Below are 20,179 nucleotides of genomic sequence, written 5' to 3' on the forward strand. Positions count from 1 at the left end.
GCTAGGTATTTTTCCTCCTAAATGAGTAAGTATTTAAATAGATAAATCTTACAAATGGAATTTCTTGCCGGACTTGATACTGTTTCATGCTAGGCTCATTAAAAAAATAAAACAAACCCAGTCTGTCTGTCCCCAAACAACCCAAAACTTAGAGTTCAAATTTTTGGTCATTTACTATACCCACATGCAAAAGCTTCTTTAAACAGACATTCTGCTGCCTTTTATTAAGAAGGGTAAAGGTGGGGACAGAGAAGGTTGAGTTAAATATGAGCATTATTCACATCAAAGCCAAAGTTTCTCTTTCTGCCCTTGCAAACAAACCAAAACTGGGAACATTATTCCTAATGGCATAATTTGCAAAGTGATAATTGCAGGCACCACTGCTATTTAGTATGCAGTACTATTGACGTTAATCTTTTATAACAGCATTTGAAATGGCAAAAGATGCATCTTCACTTTGTATTTTTTAAGACACTAATATATGACATTATCTCTCCAGGTGATTTTAGCACAGAATGCTGAGCAACTTCCCACGAAATGCCATTTTCTAGTGGATTAAAAGTCAGCCAAGAAGCCCTGATATTAATACAAGCCCTGCAATACTCACAGGGCAAGGTCTCTCAGAGTGTATTATTCTCACTTTTCAACTGAGAAATTCACTCTGAATACAGATGTACTGAGAGGGTGAAAATTTTTTGAATTATTTGAAGATGTAAAAAGCAATGCAGACATGCAAAATCACAAGAAAAATAGTTTTAGTAATAGCCAGTCCAGACGATAACTTGTGATAGATCTTTGCTCTCTTTTCACTAGGATAATCCAGTCTCAGGTCTTTATGGGAACAGGGGGCAAGGAAGCCCTCCAGAAGTGGATTAAAAAGGCTTTTTCTTTTCCTGAATAATACAAAGATAAAAATAGATCCATGTTTTCATTCTGTAAAAGCTGAACTAGCAAATCAGTTTAGTTACCTTTTGTTGTTGTTGTTACATGACGTACTGGTGTGTTTCTAAATCTTCTTTTAAGTTCATTTTTTAGTATCTCTATTTAGCTGAGTGGTTGAAATATTGAGAAACTAATTTCATTTCTTTTTATCATTGCATCTTTTCTCTTCCTTTTACATACCCATCTGAAAACATGTAGAATAACCAGTATTTATCAGGTAGGTCAACATTAAACATTGTTTTTGTACAAAAACTAGTTACATTGACACCAAATGGGCTGCACTACAATTAAAAGTGTTTAGAGGCAGATTCCTTCTCTTCAGCTCAGCTTTGGCTTATCTATCACATGAGTATATCCCACTCTCTATTCTGAACAGTGAAAAGAAATTTATGAAACTGGTAAATTAGGACCATGTTTGCCTTTAAGGCAGAGAATTAAACTGGAGTTTTAGCTGTACAGAAGTATTCCCTCCAACTTGTACATGATGCACCTGTATTAATTTATGCAGCTGTTTAGTTACAAGTGTTGCAAGCTGATTGTAAGTCATCAGTATGTGCCTTGTACTGTAAACTGTTATTGTAATAAATTTAATACTCATAATCCATCTGTAGATGTCTCTTGTGCCTCTCTTTTATGGGAAGAGCAAAGATAAAACTCAATTCCAAGAAAAAGCAGAATATCGTGTCTAGTTTACTATACCAACAAGGCCTCTTTGACAAAAAGCAGAGGATTTCTTTTAGTGTTTGAACCTCAGCCCACTGCTAAATACTCTTTCATTCTACTCCAACAGAAGAACACTACATTTAGACAGAACAGCAAAACCAAACTGATCCACGCTTGGAGTAAGTGCTTAGCTACTAATTAGCGTACATATAAAAACTCATTCCATTTCAAGTCTTTGTAATCTGGCAGACTTAACATCTAATTTTACTCATGTTTTGTCTTGTTCCTAAGGCTGCTAAACAAAATATTAAAGAAACACCAATCTCAAAATCTTTTTTTTTTTTAAACATTAATTTATCTTACTCTAGCATAAAAGTGATAAATTTACTACAAAGCAAAGTGAAAGAAACCATTATGAAAAGCATTGAAAATGTATTCTAGAAACGACAACCATTGTCAGATATCCTACTTACCAAGTTACAGTCTGGAGGTAACTTTAGTCTTGATTATGAACCTTTGAACAGACAGACAAACCTAAAATATTACCTCCAGTAGAACAAGCAGATGTGACTTACATATGAAAAAAGACTCCTATACTTTATTTCACATAAAACAGATGCAGTAAAATAATACAAGCATTAGATCCAGTACGTATCTTACACTTTATTTAAGTGTTTCTGTACATCAGGTCCCCAAAACCAAAGCCCACACATAAATACAAAATTCGTATGTCAATATGCATTTAGCTTACAAAACAACATACTACATATAGTAATCTCCTAGATTATTATTCAGGCTGTTTTTCTCGCTTTTTTCCCCACTTTTACAGGTATTCTCACCCTATGTTATTTAACACTCCCAGGTCTGGCCCAGAATCTTCAAGTATCAAGAATATGGTACTGAAAGCCAGGTTGGACAGTGTCAGCCAAATTTAGTATTTCAACTGTATAAACAGACTAAGGGTGTGTATCAAGTGATTCGTTAATCCACTGCAAAAGTTGTTCTTCTATTATGGCACACAGAATTTCTTAAATGGAAGCCAGGAATAAATAGCTAGGATACACTTTTACTTTTGTACAAGAGTCCATGCAGCAGTGGCTTTTCCTCTTGGTTGAGAGACCAAGTGTTTCTGTCTCACAGGGACATTAATCTTCTTCCTTCTCAATGTAAGATTTAGTGCTAACACGTGCCATTTGCCTTGCCAAATAGCGGTCCCTTGCTGACATGACTGTCTCTTCATTGCTCCGTTTAGCAAATTTGCTCATGCTCTCAGATGGTTTCTGTGCTTGTTCTTTCTCATCTTTCTCCCCTTCTTCTCCAGCTTTACGTTTCTGCTCAGACAAAATTCCAGAGCTGGATCTTCCCTTCTCATCCACCTCTCTCTCTTTTCCTTTTCTCTCTTTTTCCAGATCAGTCTCTCCATCTTTTTCTAAAGATGTAGGAGTACCTTCCCTTCTCTCTCTGTATTTCTTTTCATCACTACCATATTTCTCTCTCCTCTCCTTCACATGATCTTCCTTTTCTCTGCATTTCTCTCCTCTCTCCTTCCCTCTGTCATTATATCTATCTTTACCATTTCTTATTCTTTCTTTCTCTCGTTCCTTTTCTGAGCCCTTCTCGTCTCTCTCCTTTGCCTTCCTCCATTCTCTGCTATGTCCCTCCCTCTCTTTTCTTTCCTTCCCCCTTTGTTTATCATCCTGCTCTTCCCTCCTTCTATAGTTATCTTTATTAGTGTGATCTCCATACCTATGTCGCTCTTCCTTTTCCCTTTGGTGATCCTTTTCATGGGTCCTACTTCTCTCATAATCTTTTTCCCTGTACTGTTCATCATTTCCCCTTCTGCTTGGTCTGCTCTCTCCCCTCTTTGCAAGATCATTTGTTTGGGCTTTTGTGTGCAGCTCTTCCTCCACACTGGATGAGCTTGGTGACCTGGAATGCCTCTGGCTTTTGGGATGTTTAGGCTCCTCTTCACTGCTCACAGAGCTCTCTCTCCTCTTCTTCTTTTTCAAATTTACTTTACTATTTTTGTGTCTCATATCATCATCACTACTATCAGTTCCCAAGTCGGTATCAGCATCTGGATTATTCTCTTTCTTAGCAGAGGGCTTCACTCTTTGCCTTTCAGAGGGGCATTTGTTCCTTTGGTTGGATTCCTCATAACAACTGTCAGATTTTTCTTCCTTCATCCTACATTTTGTATGTTAAAAAAGAAAAAACAACATTACATAGCCTGAAATCTCAGACTTTTCTACAAACTGACTTCTGATCAGGACTTAAGCAAAAGATGCTGCTGAAAAGTCTAAGAAAGCAAATCTATCCGTGGCTCAGGTTCCAGGAATCCAGCGCAAAGGATTTCTATTAAATATCTGTATCTGGTTCATTGGTGAATGTGAGCTGATGAATTTATTTTAGATAATGAAGTTTAGATAGTGACTATGGTTAAGTATCTGTATCCTCCATCTAAGGAAAAAGACAGATTTGTATTCTTGTGTAAGCTTTTTGGCAAGCTACACATTCTTTCCTACGTGTTTATTCCTCTATTCACATCAAATCATTATCCAGAGAAGCAGCAGGTTGTATGTTTTGTTGACAGAGGTAGGAACACAACTTCCATTAGTAGTAGTAGATTTTTTTAATCCAGTACTTCTGAAGATCTCACTCTTGTGACTAGATAGAAATTCGTATCTTTTAACAGCTCATAGATCCTTAAATACAAAAAGCCGATCCATGGAGGACCAATCTGGGCAGTACACAGAAAGGTTATGCTTTGTCATTCTTTTCTGACTGATAAGGATGCACGTGTTTACTCGCACGAGCCTCTTCTTTTTAATCATACAGCTCCAGTAACAGCTTGTGGTAAATTCTTATGAATCAGCACACCATGTTTGATGCATGCTTGAAAGCATGGTTAGTCAATGAACAATGACTAAAAATTATGCTGAAAAGTTTGATCATTTATTTAGTAATCCAATTAATTAAAATGACAAGTCAAAGGTGGATCACTTTAGGGACAAGTGATGCAAATTCTGCGATCTAAAAATTTTTAGAAACACATCCCCCTTCAGCATATTTATCCACAGGGCATAATTTCACTACTTCAACTACATAAATAATTCAGCTTAATCTTATTACTTTGCTTTGGACTGTGCATATATTATTAAGATTTTAAAATATTGCCACTGAATTTCCTATATAATTTAATTAATTTCCTTTTACCACAGCATCAACACTCAATTAATTTATTTTTTATGGACTTGTACATGTGGAGTAAGTAGAAAATTAGAGACCCGCATTCTTTTTCAGGAAATTCATATCACAACATCATTTCCTATGACTTAATCTATAAGCCCATTATTTTACCCTTTGTCTCCCTCACGATTCAAAATACGTAATTTAATGCAGATTGCCAAATATTACATTAGAATAATACCAAGAGTATTACAAGTATGAGTGTCCTCTTGTTACTTTTTAAACGGCATCCCTGTCCTGCTTGATTCTCTTATAGACGATCACTAGACATTTTCCAAATAATTCAGTTAAACAGGTGTATAAAGTAATCAGTTTACCCTACTAGTGTTTTAGTACTCTCTCATTCTTACAGTGTTCCAGTGAATGTGGAATCACAAACAGTCAGAAGCTAGTTTATATCTGAAAGCCTTCTGGAATCACATCCTACCTGGCTTCACGGAAGCTGCATTTAGGCATCTCTTCTTCCCCTACCCTCTGGTTTAAAAGATGCCTGTAAAATCCACTGAGATCCTTCTGTTTGGTCACATCCAGGTATGCTAAGAGGAAGAAAGTAAGGCTGGATTTACTGTGCCACAAATACTCATCAACACAAGTCACAACTGGTAAAGACACCACCAAGACTGCAATCTCCATCCTGGAGGTTTTCAAGCCCAGACTGGAAAAAGCTCAGAGCAACCTGATTTAACCTCATAGCAGACCACACTTTGAGCAGGAGGCTGGAACAGATGACCTTCAGAGGTCCACTCCAACCTGATTTATCTTATGATCCAATATCCTACTCTTTACACCTTTTCCTGGGACACTGTACAGAATGTCTGGAGCAAGGAGCGTAAGCACCACTATACCCCAGTCTTCAACACTTGACCCTTCTTCAAAAATTAAAATGAGGAGCTTCCTCTGTTCCTTCACTAACAGGTACAAAGGAAAATCACAGATGAAGTGGGATCTGATTCAGTATCTGCTATCTGGTCCTTTTCGATTTTAATAAAAATCTCTCTCTCAGAGAGACCAGATGACAACGTTGTCATCATACTTCTTTTTGAGGGAAATTATTTCAGTGTGAATCTCACCTTCGAGAGCTGCCTCTCTTCTTTCTCTTTCCTCCTCCTCCGCCCTTTCTTGCAGCTTCTTCTTATAGGCTGAAGTCACAAAAGCCTCCTTGTGAGCAAACTCTCCCCCTTCCATTTCACGTTCCTTCTGAATTTTTCTTTCCATTCTTTTTTCTTGCTCCTTCTTTCTAATCTCAGCTGCTTTGAGGATATTTTGGATGTATCTGGGCTAAAACAGGAGGGAAAAAAAGGTATCATGCTGAGAGGTAATGGAGGTGGCTCAGAAAAAACAAATTGGGATTGATGGAGATGTTGAAGAAAGCTGGTAATGAAAGAAAATTGACAGAAGCTAGTCTAGCATTCTCACATTGTTTGATAGCTACCTGAAAGAAACTGTCATTCCCTTTTAGATCACTAACATGGCATGCTTCCCAATAACAAAAGAGGTTTCTGTATTCAATCAAAACATTCAGCCTATCCTTTACTAGGATGATTTTTGCTCTGAGTGAAATTAAATGTGTTTTGATTTCTCACCCCTCTAAGTCTTGCCTTTCTATTGCTGTAAAGGAGTAGGAAGCTTCCTTTTATACCCACATAACCTGACAAGAGCTTTCAAAAGAAACAGAGTAGTAACAATGAAAATATAACTTGTCAGGATAATTCAGTAATGCTTTGAAACAAGACATTGGACTGTGGAAACTGGCTCACATTTCACCAATGAAAGTTAATTAGTCTTCTGACAGTCCTCTGGTAAGCACACGAGTGAGTGAGGAGGGATGATTTATGTTCATTGCCTTAATAACCAAAGGGTCTTTATTATCAGAAGTAGTATTGTTGCTAGGCCCACTGCCTCTAATCCTATTATCCCATTGTAGCATTCTCCTCAGAATACAGGGAAAGACGTGCTATACGCACATCATAAATTGGGTGGGAAACCCGTAGTGTGCTGCCCTCCAGAATACCATTGGATCAGGACTCTGAAGTACCTGATGAACTAACAGTTTTGCCACAATTCCTGCAAATTACTACCTTACGTAACAGGATTCGAGCACAATACTTGTATGTCCCATGAGAAAATGCATTTGTTCAAGATTAAAAGTTAATCAACCATAGTTATCCCAAGCATACAGAGATAAGACAGACAGCATACATTTTCAGGTATCGACCTTTTTGTCATCTTTTCCAGATAACAGTCTGGCATTACTTTCTTTCTTCTTCTGCTGCATTTCATCATAAATACTGTCATATTCATACACTGTAGCATCTTCCTCCAAAGCCTTCTGAATCTCCAATTTAGTCTAAAAGAAAAAAGGGAAGAGGAGAAGAGACCAAAAAATTAAGCATGAATTTTTTTACTATTTTCAAACATTTTATTCCTATATTGTTATTTAAACAGATGTATATTATAAAACCTATCCATTAGAACATTAAGGGTAAATTGAAAACAGTCTGATTTACAAAGTTCTTGAACTGTTTACCAGGATTGAGAAGAAGAACAACCAAATCCTCACCAGTATTTGCAATTATAGGAAATATACAAAGAAAGCACAACAGTGAAAACAATACTGGAAACTTAATGAGCAAACTGTTCCATCAAATAACAGAATTCATTCTTTTAATAAATAGTAAACAACATTTCAATAAATTTTAGTCTGTTTTCATCTATAGTTTATCCTCCTTCCCCAAAGTTCAAAATAAGTATGTACCATTATAATTCATGGTATGATTCTGTATTTCACAGTTCTATCTTCTCTTTGTAAAGTCAAGTTGGAAGTAAGAACTGTGAAACCATTCAGCTTTTAAAAGCCCTATCAGAAAAAAAACAACTATTAGGGGAGCCCTGAGATCAGATCCCTGACAACAGAAGAGGAATTCTGAATGGCAACCATACAAGTTTCTCTCAAGCACGCATAACCTCCATCAAAAACCAGCAATGTGTTAAATGGATGATGCATAAATGTCTTTTTCTTCTAGCTATGTCTTTTATTGGTCTGGAACTTTTTAAAATGTAAATTTCACATTTCCTCTGTACAATTTATTCCTCAATTATAGTAAAAGGCTCACTGTTGGTATATATTTAAATATTTTTAAACCCAATACTTTGTAACTTTACATTCTACAAATGAAACAAACTGAGAAATTCTATAAACATCAATGCATTCTATGCCACAAAACAAACTTCAACATCTTGTTTATTTAGGTGCTTGCACTAAGTAAACAGAAATTTTATTGTGTTTTAAATTACGACCAGCTCTGTGTTAAACCTCACACGTGCAGCTTTCATTGGGCAGTTTTTTCAGCTACTCTGACCATAGACAGAAGAATTTCAAAAAGAACAATCTCGCCCAGAAAAGTGGAAGAAAATCTTTGCTGGAGAAAAGGCTCTGAGAATTTCAAGTCAACTTTTAAAGAAAGTCTTGTGCTGCAAAGAGCAATATACAAAATAATAAAATTATGTGGAATTTTTTAAAAGGGTAATTCTAACTCTGAAGCTGCACAATTATGTTACTGCAATTGTTAAATAAAAGGGAATAGAGGCAGTAATTTCCTAATTTGCCACAGGCATAAAGAGTTCCCACCACATCTTACCTGTTTCATTGCTTGTTTTTTCAATGCTTCTTTCTGAAGACTTTCACCAACAGACGGCTATAAGGAAAGATTGCAGAAATAAAATTAATTACATTGACACAGCTCATATTCTTTTCTACCATTCTAACAAACAACTATACAACAGCCCCCCTCACTTCAATAGTATTTTTCTGTAACCAAGAAAAAACCCCGTGTATATATATAATTTTTAATAGAATTGTGGTAAGTTTAATAACACTATTTCAATGACCTGTGTACCTCAAAAGCTGCATAAAATTTGATGCCATTTCACAAAACAACCAATCTCTGTCCAAGAAATGCTCAGAGACATAGGAGGTCTATGAAAACTGTTTAGTTGCAATGCCTTTCTCCAACCACTGCCAAAAAACTGGTAGAAAAGACATACCCCTCCACTATGGCAAGGGTCAGTCAGTTGGTGCAAGAAGCTAGCACATCAGCAGGCAAAACATCTAACAAAGGACAGCTAAAGCCAGTACTGAAACAAATTCCTAAAAGAAGGATGCTTGTAATACATCTTCTCACTCCCAAACACTACAATTCTTTCAGGTTTTGCCATTAAAAAATAAAAAAGAAATACACAGTAAACAACCCCCCCCAAATCAACAAAAATTGGAATTACACTCTCCTACCGATTTACGTATCAAAAATGTTTCAATGTTCTTGGAATTATATGTTTGTGAATAAAGAAGGATAAATGTTCTCAATGATTTTTTAAATTATATTTCCAATAGTCTGTGAAATAGATAGGTGCTATTCAGAATACACATACTCTTCCTCCACCATGTAAATGTCATCAGAGATGTAGCAGTCACGAGCAGATATTCTTACTGACAATCACATGAAAAAACTGTATTCACAGTAAAAAAAAAAAAAATTATTCAAAAGGATCTGGCACTTATTTCAAGTTTGATCTGTATCATTAGTTCCATATTTTTAGAAATAATAATACTGCTGATTTGAACCGCATATACTTCAAATGTTAATGCTTAATTTCATAAGATTAATATGCTAGAAAACAGCAATATTAATCTTCCCTAAGACATATCCACTACTGAAAATATGTTTTCTAATCATAATGGCTTTTAAAAAAAGCTTTGCATTTTATTTAGTTTTGTCTTTTAATTAGTGTTGAACTAAACTGTGTATCTATCTTTTCTCAACCAATAGATAATACTGTTTATTAAACAGATTCACTATAAATGACAGAGTCCTACCCTTGTTTATGTAATTAAATATCTCTTAATCTTAAAAAGCAGAAATAGGGAAGAAAAATCCTTTTGCATTTTGGCAGCTTCCCAAGTTTTGCAACTTTGACTAATATGTACTCTATATCACATTTTAAAAAGACAGATTGTGTAATCAGCTCTTAATAAAATTTAAAAATGGAAACCAACTAGCAGGGAGCTTGGCAGCAGGGACTAGGATCTTCTGAAATCAAACAGAATTAGCACCATGTAAATTCAAACAGATCCCCTGAACAAGAAGGCTTTTGATTTCATTTGATGTTTAAAATAAAATAATAACATGTAGTGACCCATCTTTCTTATGTTATTAAACGTTTAACAGATGTGTCAACAGGGAAGAAAACTAAGTGCTTTTCCACAATTTTCTACATGACAGACTGTAAGTAGTCCAAATATCTTTTCACGAGTTAATTTCAGAAACAGGGAACAAGTTGTGCCATAAGCAGCAGAATTAATGGAGTTTCATTATATGTGACTTTGTGCCCCCTGTCTCTATTTCCCCTATCATCTCCTCAGACATCCTGCCTGCTTGATTTGGCAGGTGGGCAACACCATGACCAGAAGCCAGCCCTGCGCTGAGCAGTCAGCTAACTGTTCCTCCTCAACACAGAGAAAGATCAGAATCACAAATTCTCATCTATGTCTTTCCCTTTACCCAGCTGCCAATTTTCACGAAGACCACAGGAACGCAGTATCTTTGGGACCTCTGCCACCCACCAAGGATGGTTAAGATTGTGAGCGAGTTCACAAGTTGTATGGGACTAACTAACAAGTATATACAGTGATCACTTCTAACGGATTTTTTTCTGCTATGCAAACTATAAATAATAAAAAGACTTGCAAGCTTCTGTGTAGCTTAAAAAAAAAAACAAAAAACAAACCAGACAAATAGTATCTCAGAGGAGTACCAAGTAATTAGAAACTCAGCAAGAGAAGGTGCTACAGCAACACTGTCAATATACAGAGAAGTACATATGGTATCACATAATACCATCCACTGAATTCCAGATACTCAGACCTTGTTTCCGTTTCCATGAACATGGTAGTACTTACTTTCATAATTAATACTACAATCAGAAAAAAACGAGACACAGAATATTCAAAATATTCCTTCCTAGCCCACTCCAAGTGAGGGACTTACAGACAAGTAAAAATGGGAACTCAGAAGGGCACATGTTCCAGCTTTTTCTGGTGCTTTATTTGCTACATGCAGACTTAGGTAAAATTCATCTCTGCTTTCAAAATGTTAAAGGGAAACAGTAAAAAAGGGAAAGCGTGACGTGCACTTTCATGGAAGAACAACCCTGCACTGATTCAGTTATGCTCATCACTAGAAAGCAGCCTCTCTCTCTTACCCAGCTGCAGACCACCAGGTAAGGAAGCAGACCACGCTTCAGGCTTTAGGAAGCTGAGCTTGGCAGACGTTAGCCACACACTCACAAAGAGGCCACTGTCATATCAGGGACTACACCCCGTATACTGCAGCCTGCTGATTATTTGGACTAGAATTGGATATAGTGTCTTATTTATGTAGCTGGTTGGTTGGTGGATTGCGGTAAGTGGATAGCGGATTATTTAGTTTAAAACAATCTACAAGAATCCTGGCTTCATTCATCTAGTATTTACCTCTGGCTTTCAAGATTGAAGAGCTGATGTTGAGAAATATTTAAAATACTCAATTTTTATGTCATATGCTTTCTTCTAAAAAAAATGCAATAAAAGAGTCAGTATAAACTTCTTAATATAAACAACTGTTTCAAATTGGCAGAGGAATACACTTCAGCATTACACAGAAGACCTAGACTTCCTCCTTGATCTTGGGGAAGAAGACGGTTCTCTGCTTGGCGTATTAAGGGTCATCACTGAAGGTTTCCTTTATCAGACACTCTTACACTGGTTTTACAGAAAAGGTACCTAAACAGTAAGGAATCTCCCCTGTAGTATGCCAGAAAGCAAGGGCTCAGTAAAAAAACCAAAAAACAGATTCTGCAGTTATATTTACAGAATAAGCTTTATTCCACCAAAATATTTGAAACACTTAGAATGTTTTCCTTGTCTGCTTATGTGAAATAAATGTATTGATCTACAAAGACTACATAAACACAAAAGTAATATATAATCCTCCTTATTGTACCTGTAATTGTAAAGAAGTCCACCTGCGATTTGTTTGTCTAGAATGGCAGTAAGTTTACAAAAAACAAACACCTTCCCTAATGGTTTATGGTTGACAATTTCCTGTTGTGCTATGAGCTCTGATAGATGAGAACTTCCCGTTCTTTTGTATTGTTTTTACTTATCAACTGCCCATTTATTAAAGGCCCTATAAGCTCAGCAATCTGTCTCGTACTTTCTCTTTCCCTGCAGTCAAGCTATTCTTCTGAAGCACAAAGCTTACAGCTTAATATTTTCTGTGAGGAGAAAATGTTTTAACCCTATCATGTGAAACTACAGAGAATCCATGCAAGTCAAGAAACTCTTAGAAATGAGACTCCACACTCTACCAGCCCTACAAGACCCTGGAAAATAGCGTACATACAATGGGAAAGGTAAAAAAATAAAAAGAAAAAAAAAGGAGTAATAAAAGAAATTACCCCAATTTACTAACATTTTACATTGTTCTCTGCCATTTCTTATCTCCTTCCAGTATCTACAAACCTCTTTCAGGTTCTTAAGTGCTTGGGCTACCTTCTTATTTTTATCCTGCAGGTAACCACCCCTTGTAAGTTACTTCTTAAAACGTCTATTTCACATTGATCCTACACAGGCAAAGAAGAACATTCAAACTATTGACCAATGCTTTTGGTTTGTCTCGGCTATGTTCAAATCATGACAGAGCATGTAAACAATTTACAGCTTTACAGAAAAAGCTCAATTCAAAAGCAAATACTTAAAAAGGCAATTCCACAAGTGAGACAATTAAAATTTCATTTTCTTACAAATTTGTCTTCTCTGCCTTCCCACCACAAAGTCCCAGTCTTCCCACACCTTGGGTCCCAACTGCAGTTCCTTGGTTTCCCTCTGCACCTCCTGTTTCCTCCCGTCTCACCCAGACCAGGAAGCCAGCTCTCAGCTTCCAGGTCAGCCGAACAGAACAGAGGAGGGTTGAGACCATCTTGTCTTTCTCCTCATCTGGGCACTAATGGGGCCTTAGTTCTGCAGATGGAGACATCTAGTCTTGTTGAATTCACGCGAAATTGGCCAGTACATTCAGAAACTTACTATGGGCAAGTATTAGACAATGAATTGTATAATGCTCTTTTTAGAAAGCCAAAAGGACGACAGCACGTGATTCACCTGAAAGTGCTTAGTTTAAGGAACACTTGGGCTCTATTTACTCTTATGAAGTGCTATTTGTCTCATTTGCTCTTGGGAGGAAAAGCCAGCTGCAAACGTTGCGGTTTTATAAGTAATTCCTCCTAAATTGCTGCTGTAAATGACACTTTCTGTAGCAGAGGGTGCAGCACCGTATTAAGCATAGTCTTAGAAAACAAGTCTTAATCTGTGACTAGTACTGTTTTCAGTGTTGAAGCTGGTTTCTAGAAAGTTAGAACCTTAAATCTGAAGCTGAGAATGTCTTGTAAAAAATGTCACAACTACTTTAATAGATGCTCTAAAAGTATATGTGAGATGCCCGATTTGTTTTTCCCCACTGACTGCCACAAGAAGTACTAGACCAACAAATTCTGACATAATATCTATTATTAACAGAGTATCTCTCATTAGCTGCATAGCCTGCCCCTAAGGAAAGGCATTTGTGGTTGCTACCAAAACCTCAGGCGTGGTACTTACTGATAGACAACGTAAGACATCATTCCATTCCTTTTTTAAAACCAAAAGATGCTTCTGCTCTAATATAACCTGTTATGAAAGACCCATCAGAGGGCTCTGCCCTTTAACATTCTGAATTCTCTACATGCTGCTTTGCAGTAGACACATAAATTACCTTTGTTTAAAGTGAAATAGATTTTAAAGGGAAATTAAATGTTTCAATGACGTCAAGCAGATTATATATAGTTTGACTTTAATCTCGCACTACAACCATCTAGTTTTAACTGGATGCACAGAAAAATATTTGACCAAACAGCAGCAGCAGGAGGATAATTTGGAATTTATGCAATCAGCAAGTGAAAGAAGCACAGAGAGTCAACCAGTTCACAAAATGCAAAGCTTACGTTTATACTGAGCTAGCCAGTCCAAGAGCACTTTATTGTGAAAGAGTGAGAAACAGACGCTTTCAGAGCAAAATTCATCTCACTCATTTTAAATGTCTACTTTACAATGAGATAAATTGTGCCCCTGCATCTCTACTGACTGTACAGGGAGCTCAGGGAACTCAAGTGTAGATACCCGCACGCACTTCAACACATCTCGACCCAAGCTGGTGGCCCTATGAAAAGCTGAGATGTGACTCTGCTCACTTCATTCTTCTCACATCAGATAAGGAATATCAGACTGTGAGATCACAGAATCACTTAGGTTGGAAAAGACCCTTAAGATCGAGCTCTTTGGATTCACGACACTTTGGTATCAAAACATCTTAAAATAGGCTGCTTAACTCTCATGTGTATGTACGTAGTAGTGAATCGTTAGGGCTTAACAGAGACCTATATTATCCAACTACAGCCTGCACACACACAATCACTAAATGTACACGAGACTCAAGCCTTCACAGGGGGAAAAGAAAAAAAAAAACCAATCAAGACAAGCAACAGATGCATCTCAATTCATACACTATACAATTAATGGTTACCAGTAGAAGATTAAGAGAAAAAACACGAAAAACAAGTCATGTCCAGAATTAGCTTTCCTTGGCATTCCCTCCTAGCTTCCAGAAACCAGGAGTTTAGGGACTTCCTGGACTGGAGGATGCACCTGGACCATTGTTTGACATGAAGAGCATCCCTTAATTTGACTAATCTTTTCTGAATCCATTTATATTTTTGGCCATGCCACAATATCCTGTGGCAATGAGCTCTGCAATTTAATTATACGGTGTGTGGAGAAAAAACCCCAACTTTCTTTTGTTTAGATTAAACCAGTTACTTGGTAATTCTATAATATACCCTTCTGCTCATATTATGAGAAATGGCAAAATCACTTTACTTTCTCTGAATCATTCTTGATTTTACATACATTCTCTTGAGTTATTCCTCTCCACTTCCTCCTCCTCAGTAACCTCTTTTCTAAGGGCCTCTTTAGTCTACTTAAGTCTTTATTTTGCATGAAAACTGTTGCATAGACTCTGATCATCATCAATAACCATTATTTCGCCAATCTTTTCTTTAGTCATACCATATCCTTTGCCATGTTGCAAAGTGAATGGAAGGATCTGTAAGCAAAACCAAAAATCTCAGTCTACAACAAGATACAGTGTTCTGCTTGTTTTCAGTTCTTCCCTTGTGCCTGCTTAAACACTCCATCTATCTTTTAGATGGTCACTAAACAAACCACCAAATCAAGCTGATACATTCACAGAACTATCTACACTGACTCCATGATCTCTCTCCTGAATTTAGCACCTACTGTGGTCTATGTACAGTTATTTTTTCCAGCTAGGCTTTAAAACCTGTAGCAACAAATCAGTTTTGAAAGGCTGGTAAGGTACAGGAATGTATGTTGGGTAATTCTGATACAATAAAGAAACAGAAATTTTATCTGCCGTACCACAGAGATATTTTCAACTAAATTCTAAAGATAAAATAGAACACGGAACAGTGCACTGGGGATACTGACAAGCCATCTCTGAAAACGCAATGCATGAATAACAGAACAATATTGTTGGAAAGTGGATATATCACAAATAACAGCAAGCCAGAATGGAAACTTATTTCTAATATATCATAGTTTGTTGCTGTAACATTTACTCTCTACAACAGGCTTTCCTAGGGGTAACAACCTTCCCTCCAGTTTTTAAAGACAGCAACTCCTCCTCATTAGGAGGACAAATAATTGAGAACTATATTGGCTAGAAGTAAGTATTTTTTTTTTTGTTTACTTTTTGCCAGTCAACATTGTATTGCAGGAAAATTTCCATCCCAGAAGTTCTGTTTGCTATGAACTAACCCAAAGATCATCAGCAACTGATGTACTTAGCTACAGAAAGAAACCTTTCAAATTCCTTCAGCAAGGCTACAGGCAAAATCTTAATGAAATACGCACAGTAACATCTAAAAAAAGGAGCAAAATTTGCTATCTAATACATAATCACAGATCAAGTCAGGTGTGCAGATTTCCCAGCACAAACTTTATTAGAGTTCGGTTAAAAATACATAATCTCCAGACATTTGAGATGTAGTTCTGACCGATAAGGTAGCAGACAGGAAATGAAACCCCTCCCAAATGCTGCTCCTTATCTTGAAAAGCTCTGAAATTATTATTGAACTAATAAAGTAATTTTGCTTTTTTTAAAAAAATGATCTTCTTTGATAAAGGCAGTTATAAGATTATTACTTTTTGCTGGGTATGTACCATACTGATGAGCATGACAACTTCTAAGAGTTTTTATGGCAGACTCTAGTAGTGAATCTGTCATACTTTCTGAAAAGGAGAATACTTGATCTGTTAAACTAAAAGTTAGTAGACAGCATCATACATTATTATTAGAATTATTATCATTATTTTGCTTTAGTGTTTAGATATTAAAAGAAAATAAGAAGCAAAAAACCACAAGATAGCCCCATACTCAGGAAGGTTCCCAGTCCTACCATGTAATGTTTAATGACAACAGATTAATTCAAGATCATTCTTGGGATCTGGAAAAGGTGGGGTCAGTCCCCTTACGTAGTGAAAGACACCAAATCCCAAACTGACAGGGAAAGCACTCCTGCCATTGAGGACAGCCAATCCACTAACAGTCATCTCCGTTAGCTGTATTTCAAGGAAAGCCTCTCTTTAGAGACACAGCGTCAGCTATGAGCTCAAGTAGAGGGTTGCACCTCCTGAGAGCACTGAGCACAGCAGCTAAGTGAGGAAAGAGATGGGATTTAAGATGTGTTCCTGTCTTCTGTGTTTCCTCTAAGTCCTGTAAGCTGCACCGAGGCAGTTTCATGATGAGATTTGAGGGGATATCCCTAGGAAGGCCCTCAGCCCTTCAATGCCCTGTACAAAGGCAGCTCAGACCCCTTCAACAGCAGCATTCCGCATTGGAACTGGGCACACAGAGGCTGGGAATTGCTACATTTGGGCTTTCTGTGACATAAAAATAACAACTACTAGTTCATTAAAAGTAAGAAACATTTTAAAAAGAAATGTTTTAATAATATGAATCAGAAACTAACCAAGATTATTTGATGGTTTATTAGCGTTGGTTTTTTCAACCACACAAAAGAAAGAGCACTGAGTGAAACTCTAGAGCAGTAAGAATGTTTTTATAACACAGGTTCTGTTTCTAAATTTCAACTGAGTCTAAATTTCAATTTCTTAAACTTTACATATACCCGTAGTCTAGAATTTCAACATTTATTTAGTGAGTTTTGTGGAAAAAAGCTAAATATGCACAATTACATTATCACAAGTAATTCCAGATCGATAAAATGCAGTAAATTGTACCATTATGTCCAGAAAGCTCCATCCACATGGAGAGCTCATCTCCACAATTCTAAGTTTCTATTCTTTACCTGTAAACTATGAAGCTATGGGTTTAAATCCTTCAAAAATTCTGTTTTAGGAGTTAGGTTTCTGTAAGGTATCCAAATCAGCCCATATGCCATGCTGGTTCCTGGATGCCCCCCCCCCGTACTCATAGCATTACATTCAGAAGTGTAATTTTAACAGTGTACAGCACCCTCTGCTGGGGCAGGTATAAAGCTAGTGTTCTGAAGGTAGTACTTTAAAAAAAAATAAAAAAATTAAAGGAGACCATAGAAAAGAACACTATCAACATCATGCAATATAGTCATACATCACAGAGTATCAACAAACTCTGTGATCACAGAAAAGCTGTGTATTGATCGATCTGATATTACACGTATTGCAAGTACTTCCAGAATTACAAGTAATTCTCACTACTTGCCTTTTTTTTTTTTTTTTTTGCTTTAGAACTTTTGGGTTGTACAGCTTTGCTTTTGTTTGCAGTGAGCGCGAGCATCATAAATCAATTATATCAACTTTGGGTGGAACGAGCTAAAGGATAAGATACACTTAACAACTACACTTTAAAGTTAGTATCTGAGAAATGACTGTTGATTACTACTGTCTTTCTATCTGCAGACATGTTTACCAGCGACAGCCAACAAATTTCTTTACAAGCTACATACTGTTAACTTTTACGAACAGGTTGCCTCATGTGATGAACTTTGGAAGAGCTGTCAGAAAATAACTAACAATAAAGTCATCACTTCCATGTAATTTGCACTAAAGAAAACACAGATCATATTTCATGCCCAAATCCAAAATGATGACACATATCTTAGTGATACTGCCATAAGCTGATGCAGGCATTTAGGGTTGTAAACAACCAAATAAGCGAAAATAATTTCCAAAACATAGGGCAAATTTCAGAAGAAAAATGTTGAACTGACCTCTTCATCAGAGTCATCTGTGAACACTGAGAGTTTCTTTGAAACAAGATTTTTCTGTGGCAATTTTTTTGGCATAATGAGCCCATATCTAGGGGGGAAAAAAAAAGTTACCTTTAACATTACTTACAACAAAACACATTGCATGTTCCAAATCAAAAATCCATTTACAATTTTAGAAATGAAAGATCAGTGTCAACATAATGTATCAAGTAGAGATCTGAGTAGCATTTGCAGTGGAGCACTCAGCATTACCACAGGCTTGCCAGCTTCTGCCATTGCTACTGCTGTCTTTTTCCATACTAAGTTTTTGGATTCAATGATCTTCCTAAATCAGGGAACAAATCCTTCCTGTCCAGAGTTCTCTAAGTTTGGGGGTTTTTTTCCTCCCGCAGAGAAGAAATCACTACTGTTTAACCTCCAGAAATTTACTCTTAGTGTACATTAGACACTATTCCCTAACTACGTTTGCTGGGACAATAAGTAGTTTACCTATTTTGCATGACAACATAAACCACCGACTCACAGATACAGCTAAGGTAAAAGATTTACAGCCAGATTATGTTATGCAGAGACTGATTAACTACACATGCAGAACTATTCTGCTGACACAGCCCACGTCTGTGCTCAGAAACATTTTTTTTTTGTAATGAGCAATCTCTAAATCAGGAATTTCTCCCTCACCTGCCTCTCCCTGATTCCATCACTGAGTAAACAGTTCGTCACAGCACGTAGCGTTGAGAACGCCACGATGCCGTGGGCAATACGTCATCATTATGACGAACTATTTGCTTCCGTGTGCTCTGACGCCGCTGCGGGGAGCCGAGACACGAACCGCCGCCCCTCGGCCGCCTCAGGCCGGTGCTCGGGGGGGGGCTGACTGCAGCAGCTGCACGGCGGTTTGTGCGGGAATCCTGAGGGGGGGCCTGCTTCCTACGGGCGAAAACTCTCCCCCGGCAACACCACAGCAGCTTCCGATGCCTTCCCACTGTTTTGGTTTTGGCTTTGTTTTTTTAATAAACAGTTTTAAATTCAGGCCAACACCGCAAGGCGACACGGTAGACACACGCCGGCTGGGACGAGCGAGCCCCCCTCCTGCCACCCGGGCGGGGGGATTCTGTCAGAGTTCGCCCCGGCCCGAGGCAGGGCCCCATCTGCGCTCGCCCTCAGGGGCGGCCCCAGGCGCCCCCCAGCCGCTGCCCCACGGAGCAGGGCTCGGTCGGACCCTCCGCCCCGAGGAGCCCGGCGATGGCGCGGTGTTGCCCCGCCGCCCCAGCTCCACCGTCACTCACTGCTTGCTGAACGTCGCCATCTTGTCCCGGCCGCTGCCGCCACCAAGTAGAGCGGCCTGTCGTTCCGCGGCTGCAGATTCCTCACGGCCGAGACTCCCCCGCCTGCCCCGGAGACTGTCGCCGCACGGCGCCGCGGTTCCGCTCCAGAAGGGAAGGAGAGAGCGGGCGGGGGAAGGCTGGAGGCGAGGGACGTGGTTTTTTAACGGCTCATTGGCAAGTGGCGAAAGTGCCGATAGGGGAAGGGCTGTTGCGGGCGGCCCGCGTCGCCCTGAGCCGAGCCGAGCCGAGCCGAGCCGAGCCGGACCGGACCGGACCGGACCGGACCGAGCCGAGCCGAGCCGAGCCGAGCCGAGAGCGCCGGTAGCTCCTGGCGGCCGTGACCGCTGCTGCCCGGGTCCGGCCCGCGTGGGCCCGGCGGCGGGAAAGGGGCCCCGGGGCGCTCTCCCCACAGAGCCGGTGCCCGCCGGTCCCCCCCGGGGGATGGGGGGGGGGGGTGAGAAGCCACCCTGCCCCCACAGTCATCACCTACCCCGAGGCGTCGCTTGTTGCCGACCAAAGAAAGGGGAGTTTAATTTCCCAAAGTGTTATTAAAAAAGTGATTCTGCCAAAAGAAA

At 38.6% G+C, this 20,179-nt stretch overlaps 1 protein-coding gene across 3 annotated transcripts; it reads right to left on the reverse strand.

Moving 5' to 3' along the window:
* Positions 1 to 2,248: 2,248 nt before the first annotated feature.
* On the reverse strand, positions 2,249 to 19,715 carry NSRP1 (nuclear speckle splicing regulatory protein 1). 3 transcript variants are annotated; one of them, XM_075771234.1, is made up of 7 exons: positions 19,566 to 19,715; positions 18,277 to 18,364; positions 8,493 to 8,549; positions 7,070 to 7,201; positions 5,925 to 6,132; positions 5,282 to 5,390; positions 2,249 to 3,792 (listed from the first exon to the last, which is right to left on the reverse strand). In XM_075771234.1, the coding sequence occupies exons 1-7, from the start codon at positions 19,583 to 19,585 to the stop codon at positions 2,751 to 2,753; spliced, it is 1,656 nt and encodes a 551-aa protein (XP_075627349.1). In that variant the 5' UTR covers positions 19,586 to 19,715; the 3' UTR covers positions 2,249 to 2,750. The 3 variants fall into 3 exon arrangements, with proteins under 3 accessions (XP_075627349.1, XP_075627350.1, XP_075627351.1); XM_075771235.1 differs by lacking the exon at positions 19,566 to 19,715 and adding an exon at positions 18,958 to 19,098; XM_075771236.1 differs by having other exon boundaries at positions 2,606 to 3,792; positions 7,054 to 7,201; positions 19,566 to 19,606.
* Positions 19,716 to 20,179: the final 464 nt, after the last annotated feature.

This window comes from Balearica regulorum, chromosome 19 (assembly GCF_011004875.1).
Source record: "Balearica regulorum gibbericeps isolate bBalReg1 chromosome 19, bBalReg1.pri, whole genome shotgun sequence".
NCBI lineage: Eukaryota > Metazoa > Chordata > Aves > Gruiformes > Gruidae > Balearica > Balearica regulorum.